Source organism: Enoplosus armatus, chromosome 18, assembly GCF_043641665.1.
Source record: "Enoplosus armatus isolate fEnoArm2 chromosome 18, fEnoArm2.hap1, whole genome shotgun sequence".
Lineage (NCBI taxonomy): Eukaryota > Metazoa > Chordata > Actinopteri > Centrarchiformes > Enoplosidae > Enoplosus > Enoplosus armatus.
In genome coordinates this window covers 12,502,133-12,510,283 of record NC_092197.1, presented here as the reverse complement: position 1 = coordinate 12,510,283, position 8,151 = coordinate 12,502,133, and the positions used below count along the sequence as shown (strand labels likewise).

General features: G+C 40.2%; 1 protein-coding gene across 1 annotated transcript in view; it reads left to right on the top strand.

Annotated features, from left to right (window-relative positions):
• Positions 1–248: 248 nt before the first annotated feature.
• The window catches only part of exd3 (exonuclease 3'-5' domain containing 3), a 37,021-nt gene continuing 29,118 nt past the window's right edge, over positions 249–8,151 (top strand). The window contains exons 1-11 of the mRNA XM_070924795.1: positions 249–300; positions 3,471–3,535; positions 4,291–4,452; positions 4,669–4,854; positions 4,961–5,014; positions 5,324–5,463; positions 5,570–5,676; positions 5,758–5,831; positions 7,191–7,229; positions 7,312–7,478; positions 7,966–8,119. Of these exons, the coding sequence (XP_070780896.1) occupies positions 273–300; positions 3,471–3,535; positions 4,291–4,452; positions 4,669–4,854; positions 4,961–5,014; positions 5,324–5,463; positions 5,570–5,676; positions 5,758–5,831; positions 7,191–7,229; positions 7,312–7,478; positions 7,966–8,119 (1,176 nt within the window). The 5' untranslated portion in view covers positions 249–272. The remainder of the gene's footprint in view (positions 301–3,470; positions 3,536–4,290; positions 4,453–4,668; positions 4,855–4,960; positions 5,015–5,323; positions 5,464–5,569; positions 5,677–5,757; positions 5,832–7,190; positions 7,230–7,311; positions 7,479–7,965; positions 8,120–8,151) is intronic.

Here is an 8,151-nt window from a genome sequence, read left to right as displayed (position 1 = left end):
AGCTTTTTGTTTGGTTTTGTTTTTGGCACAGTGACATCATTCAAGAGACTGAAGTTGTTGCCCAATATAATTGAGTTAACAAGCTGTACATGCCATTGTGTTACCATATTACTGTATGTGGCACATAATTACATATTTTAATAGCAGTATCTCTTTTATGTCGTGACAGTAATATATTTGAGCAGTTGTGATGGAGACGTCCTATTTATAGCACCATGTTTTTCTGTGTGCCTTCTTCCACAGAGTGACAGCAGCGTGCACAGTGGACAGAAATGAGCCATACTACTCTGGAGGCAGTGGGTCTGTATCACAGCTTTACAACACACAGTTCAATATAGAAACAACACAGGAGGGTTAACTGCAGTGTGATGATGGGTATACAGACTACGAGTAATATCTACAGTGAAATATACATTACATAACATAGCTTTTATGCAGTGGTTATAAGGCTTGTGTGTTCATGTACATTCTTATCCAAACAATTTTACATCTGGAGAAAAACAATTCAGGGGAACAGAAAATGAGTTAACTCTGGTTACCACAGGAACATAACAATCAGAAAAGCAACATTATAGACATAACGTACTGGTTTGATAGAGTTTTGGCAAACAGGCTGTTATGCTTAAACTACTACTTGACTATGTTAAAGCAGCTATTTGGACTGTATTGTTTGTGTTCTAATTTAACAAGTTGAAATTTACTTTATTATGAAAATAATCACAGGTCTTTTAATAGATGAAATTTATCATCAGTTTTCAGCACTTGTCCAACATGTTTTTGAAGTACTCCCTGTTGTAGTGTAGATAAATGTGTTGCCACTGCTTAGTTACTAATTTTGACTCATCTCAGATTTGTAGCTTTGTTTACATGTGTTTCTTGGGAACATTAGTTTGCTGAACACAAGGAGCTCATGGGGTTTACAGTGATATCAGCATCATCGTTCTTTTTTCACCGTAGAGCCAATGTGTATGTGTCAGTCCACATTTGGATGGAAACCAAGGTGTAGTGGGTCAATTCTGGAGAGGTCATTAACATGCAAACACTGCTTTAATAATGCTCCTCTTTTTCAAGATTCTGTAATAGCACCTGTTGAAAGGTTTTTCCATCACCTACAACAAAATACAAAAGGAGAGAAGTACTTGTAGAAGAATGTTGTGGCATCCCTCCAGTTGAGTTGAGCCACTTGCACAACCTCTGCCAAGTCACACTGAAGCTGTTCTGGTGGCTGTAGTGACACCAAATGCCCCATTTAGACACTTGATCTTTGTATTTCCTTTATTTTGGCTGCTGCCTGGCAACAGACAGTTAGACCTGCCTGTGGGTTTAATCTCTGTCTAATTTTACTGAAATTTAAGTGTGACATTTATTGTTTAGTAAGAGTGGGAGGTTAGGATAGTGTCTGATTACTTTAAAGTCCACTTAGCGAAAATGTAGTTCTAGTACTCATATTTCAAATGATCTTGTGTCAGAAAAAAAATCACTCTCCCAGACGTGAATGAGTGTCTGTGTATTTGTATGTGTTGATGGAGGTCATTATGTTGTTATGAATGGGGAGCCTCCAGCTCTGTGTTTCACCTACAAGCTGAGACTATAAAGAAGCTACATGCTCCACATTCCTCTCCTCTCCTCACCTCTCCTCACACAAACAGTGAGACCGAAGTGAAGTGGGTTGTGCTGTTTGTGTGAGTTCCTGTGCACGTACGCATGTCAGTGGGATGAATGGGCTGGAGTGGGTGTATAACAGCAGAGACCCATGGAGAACAGCAAAGGCATCTCTGTAGCTATTTAAATGCTTGAAATTAAAGGACCTTTCAGTGGACTGTAGCAGAGTTTTTGCACGTCTTAGCCCATTAACTACATATCCAGTCCACTTTGCTGTTGACCGTTTTCCATGGCATGCTGTAATGTTGCTGTCAAAGCTGAGGCATCATGGTGAGATACTGAAGTGTAGGTTCATTTGAAAAGCCTGTGCTGCATTACCATGCAATAATTAAGCATCTTTCACAAAAATAAAAGCAAATATTATCAATTTAAATGGTTTACATACAGTTTCTCAAGCAATTTATAAGTACCTGGAAATAGATTTTCATATCAAGTGGAAATTATTTAAAACCACTGATGTCTGGAAGGTAGGACATGCATTTACAAAAATCTGAAACTATTCTATGCTTTGGAAAGTGACACTAATATAGATGGCTTTTTCTAAAAAAGAAAAAGAAAACACAGAATCAAGTCACAGGCTCAGACAGGTAAAGTTCATATTGAGAGAACATGAAGGAGACAAAAGGTGACAGGCCAGGAGAGATACAATAAAGAAAGAGGCCAACACAGAGAGAAGGAGAGGCCTTTTGGTCTGCTTTCCCAGGCTATGCATCAGGAAGGTTGTATTTTTTACACCATGACCACTGCATAGCCCTTTCCTGGGGAAATCCGAGACAAAACGAGAGAGGCTGCTGCAGGGAGGGAGTGGAGAACAGGAAAACTAGCCCTGGAAAGGAGGGAGGGAGGTAGGGGGCAGGTACAGTGGAGCCCACACAGCATGAGCGACAGAGAATGAAGCTGGAGCTTTTGAGAAGGCTCAGTGGACCCCACGCACAGGCAGATAGACACAAATTGTGAAACACATGCATGCTTACTTCTGCTCTTGTTCCTAGTCCCTTTTACCCACTGTGGCCTTCCAAAAAATGTGCCCAGAGAGTCTTCTTTAGAGTATTTTGGCTGCACATTCAGCTGGAATGCAGAGCTAATGCTGGGTTCCTCTACTATCCAACCAGCCTCAGCTGTTAATCCCATGTTATGGCTGCTCTGCCATGCATATTAAAGAAATAATATTTGACGTTATGGCTACTCAGCTATGCCTGTTTTAACAAACAATATTTCCAGTATATCGCATTACCTATAAACTAAGATTTAGGTTGGACACAACTAAGGTATTTCAAGGCAAAACATATGACCTTTTTATTAATGTGATATGTACTTAAAAGCAAGGGCAAATCAGTACTGTGATCTTCAGAATAGTTTTTATGATATGTGCCAAAATTATATTTGCATAGCAAGCTAAAGACCATCATAGCAACATTGTTTGGAAGAGTTGATTAACAACATTTGTTAAAGCAGGTAATTGTGCTAACTGAAAAAAATTAAATGTCATTAGAGGCCTCAGTAGAAAAATGAAATGGGTTGTGATTGTTGGCAAAATGACCCACTTGCATAGCCTCTGCATATTTTTTATGAATTACAGCCTTGAGAATTAGATCTAGAGGATTTGCATTTTGCAGAAGTTAGATTTTCCCAAATCAGAACTCTTTACTTTAAGGCCCAAAAGGCCTGAATACAAAGCCATTAGGTGCTTCATATGGTAAAAAGAAACAAGTGAAAAGGCCAATAGGTTTGATTCCTTGACAGGTTGATAGAGGTCAAAGGTCTGAGTGAAACCCCACCTCATCTATGTGTGTATGTGATCCCCCCAGGTCTTGACCCTGCCGTGCTGAGAGACCAACTCTTCGAGCTATGGAACCGGAAAGATCTGCAGACGGTGAGAGTCACTTTCACAGCGTGTGTCAATTCCACACATGCAATATTGAAGTGTGTTTACAAAGGTAGAGGAATGGAGTCTTTGTGTGTCTGCAAGAAGGACTTGCTCAGGAAGGAACAAGAGAGGGAGAGAGAGAGAGAGAGAGCGAGACCGGCATGTTTAAATGAAGCTCACCATTGTGTGTGTGTGTTTGTGTGCGCGTGTGTGCGTGTGTGTTAATGAGGAAACCAGAGTGTCTGTCAGTAGGAAGGAAGGAATTTGCGTTGCACTGAATGAACTTGAGATCTCTGTCAGGATATTGAGTGGATGACATCTGTTTTGCAAATTAAGACACAGCGCAAAGCATTCTCACACAGATATTATTTTCTTGTGTAGGAAGTTTCTAATGCCAGAGTTTGCATTCTTTAGCTGAGACCTAAAATGGGTCACAAGTCTTCTTCTCCATTTCTACTGGGCTCAGGGGGTTGGGGGTGGGGGGTGTTAGCTGTTTGTCTTCACTGGCTACTGTGTTTCTGCGGTTCTAAAAATTCACTTGTCAGTTACCTAATTTTACTGGCAGCAACTTTGACTCATTCACTAGAAACTAGGGGGGTAACCCTCCCCTCTATAATCACTCAAACATTTGAAGAAATTTACAATTTACACACATCATATAAATAAATGATGGCGAACGAGCCCTCAACAACTGTGTTTTTGAGATATCAGTGATGTGCTGATAGGGTTCAGATTTGAATAAATTTTCTCCCTCCCCACAGCTACATTTTACAGCCCTCCAAGGATTTTCAAAGCTGTCTGAGCCTCTGGAGGCCTTACTAACAATCCTGGAGGGCTGTCCAGGCAAACAGAGGGGTCGGAGCCACACCCTCGGCCATCACATCCTCATGGAATTCCAGACATGGATGAAGGATCATCCTCAGGTAGACGAGATTCATCAACGCATATTACCACTACCACCACGACAACCAGATTAGTTCCAACGGTTTTAACAATTATTGCTTTATGTTCTGGGCTCTTCTTTTTGTCTATTCTTCATGTTTCCAATCTCTGTATAGAGCAAGATAATCTCTCTATTTTTTGTAAATATTGTTTGTTTATATTTTTTTGGCTCCTTGTCATTTGTGTCCCTCCACCAGGTAACCCTGAGCTCATTCTCACAGCAGCAAGCGACGGCACTCCAGCAGCGGGCTCTGAGCTTACTAACAGATTCCCAGCCCAGCTTTGTAGACAGTCTCATAAACATCTACCAACTCAGTTCCCTGGATCCGGTCACACTCCGACTGCACATTGTGAAGTTGCAGGCTCTTAACTGCTACAAAGAAGTGAGCACTTCATTTGATGTTAACATTATTATTTATGGCAGAAAGATTTCAGACAAAAAAGAGATTTTCTGTTTTGACACTGATTTGCTCTTTGTCTTGTTCACAGGCAGCAGTGCTCAGCATAAAGCTGAAGTTGCAGAAAGAACTGAATATGGAGGAGGTGAGACATGTCTGTGTTACCTTTGTGCATGTTTATTCATAAGCAGTGAATACATAGGCAGGACCTATTATGTTTTTCTTTATTTTCTGCCATATGTAATGCTACAAAATGTGGCAGAAGTTTCAAATAATGATGCAAACGTAAAAGTAATCCCTGTGAGCAAAGAGCTCAGGTTTCAGACTGCTCTGAATACTACGTTTCAGTCATCTGCTTCAGGCACATCACGCCCATGAAGCACAGGGATGTGTTAGATCTGAACTTTTCTAAATGGCCTCACTAAAATCTGTCATCTCCAATCTTCTATTGCAGATGTGTGTACCGCTCATCTTGCAGAATAAGTTGCCATTGGCAGAGTCCTTCGTTGCAGGCTACAATCATCTAGAACAACGACTGGTCATACTACTGGACTCATGGTGCCACCCCAGCTTCAGTGTGGAAGAGATAAGCCAGTATGGAGCTTGTGTGAATGTATGGGAACCTACAGTATGTACGTAGGCATCTGTGTGTTGCTGTATGAACTCATATGGTCGTGTCTGCATGTGTGTGTTTCCACAGGCGGTTCCCTTACCTCTCTCTGTCCAAACAGTGCATGGGCCAGATTCAGCCCAAAATGCTCACCAAACAAGTCTTCCGACTCGTGGAGAAATTCAACATTGACCAAGGTGTGTGACTGGGCACATGTGTAGTTGTTCATGGGGGTTCTCGTCAGGCAGAAATGATTTAACCTCGTCTTTTTGACACAGGACTGTGTCCCAATGCTCTGCACAAGAGGAGGTTGGACTCTTCGCGTTTCCTCATGTACAAGAGGTTTGTGGAGGTAAGTGATGCAATAGGCTTTTCTATTTTATTTAAGCATTATAATATATACCAGGTATTCAAGCAGGCTACTCATCAGTGACTTGCATTTTTTTTGTCTAGTAAGAATTAGCTCGTACACATATATTGAGTACATTACTTAAACCCACCTTCTTAATTGATTTGAGCAGCAACAATTTGTCGATTAGTCATTTAACAGAAAATGTATTGGCAACTATTTTGATAATTGCTGTATCCTTTAAGTAATAATTTACATAAGACATATCAAACTTTTGATGGTTTCAGGTTCTCAGCTGTGAGGATTTGGTATTTTTCCTGCTCTTGCATTAGAGTAAATTGAATAGTTCTAGGTTTGTGTGTTTGTTGAACAGAGCAAGGACGTCACCTTGGACTTGGATATTGTGATGATTAATTTAATGATTCATTTGCTGATGTACTGATGTTTTATAGACCAAATGATAAATCGTTGCAGCCTACTGCCTGTATGTAAAGCCTCCTGCTTGAAACGTGTTGGTACTTGTTTCTTAGTTACTTAGTTTCAGAGACCAGATTGAGAGTGCTAGTTCAGTTTTTCTTCCTTCAGTTTAAAAATAAATCGGCCTCTTGTGAATGAGTGATTTGTATTTGAGAAGAAAGAGAAGACTTTCTCAGAAGAATGTTTAAATCTCTAAGGGTTAAGACAAGCCTAGCCAGCTCATACACACTACTATGAAATATGTATAGCCCATGAATGGAAGTTATTTAATCACAAAATCATTTAAAAATTAAATGATCTGTATTTTTATACAGTGATAAATGCAGTGTTTTAGCAACACTAGAGTTTTTAAGTTAACGCATGTTAACGTCATTAAATAAAAAATAAGGGAAGCAGAAGTATGTACACCCCTGCTGCCTTCAGGGCTTAATTATATATTGGAAATGTTTATTCAGAATTTCATGTGTTTTTGCTCAGATCTCATATTCCCGTTTTAGTTACACATTTGTCAACTTTAATCAATGTCAATATTCTCGTAATTCTGCCTTTTTAGCCAATAAAAGCTGGTAACAGATTTGAGTGGAATCTGAGCAGATGGAGGCATTTGAGGTTCTCTTTTAGGCCCAGGTCTGTGGGTTTCAGAGAAAAATGCATTATATAATAAAGTTTATCGGTAAATACATATTGCAGGCACTTTCAGAGAGTTTGCTATCTAAGGTTTGATAAAAGTCTTACTGTCAAACACAAAACAATGAAGGCAGTGGATGAACATGTGGAGCAAGGACTGGTGGGAACGGACACTAAGAGATTAGATTAAATGACCCAGTTACAGAATTAATTAATAATACTCTTTTTTTCTGTATTTCACCCTCTATTTTCTTTTAGAAAAGCATGACCGAGGAGAACTGGAGTGACCATGTACAGGTAGGTGTTGCTTGTAGGTGCGTATGCATATGACAGTGTTTTATAAGTTATATAAGTGAATATGTGTGTTATGTATGTACAGTACGTAGTCGCAGACGACCTTGAGCTGCAGATCCAGTTGGTGGAGATGTTGGTGAAGTACTGTGGTCTTCAGAAAGCCGCTCAGTGGTCACTGAGATACAACATCCCCAGAGATCGACTTCCCTATGGGGTATGGGAAATGCAGCAGAGTCTCCCCCCTGATCTACAGTGAGTCAGCCAAAATATGCATAAACATATCCTATTATGCAACTTGTGGTATGCACAGGCTGTACTTCTTCTATAAAGAGGAATAGTTGCAGCCTCAGAGTTTTTATCCCTGAAGTGCAACCTGGAACCTAAGTTTTGTTCACCATATCGCCTTCTCACAGTTTCAGAGTCTGAAACAGAATGACTTTGATGACCCCTTGAGTCTTCAAGTGATGCTTTTCTGTTAGATATTAAAGATGCCACATATACCATATTTCAGACACTATGCTTATTCATAAGATCCAATGCTGTGTGATGGATGACATGAGTCAATTAAAAAATGTAATTATTCTTATTCTTTTTTTATCCCTTTCTGTCTCTCTAATGATGTCATCTATCCACGCTCATTCTGCATCGGTTGATTTTGGGTTTTTCCTGTTTTCCCCACTTTTGTCTCCTTTTAATGTGCACACGCACACAAATACACACATTTCTCACCATTGCTCAGACGAATGGGTCTGAGTGATTCAGCACAAACTGAGGAGTGGATGCCTTCTCAGTCTCACCGTCAGAAGTTCTACCAGGTGCCACTCACCAAAGACAAGGTTCATTTTGTGGAGACGCCGGAAGCCCTCCAGAGGTGTCGAAACGTTGTGCTGAAGGTACCGAGAAGTAAATGCTTGATTTAAAAAAA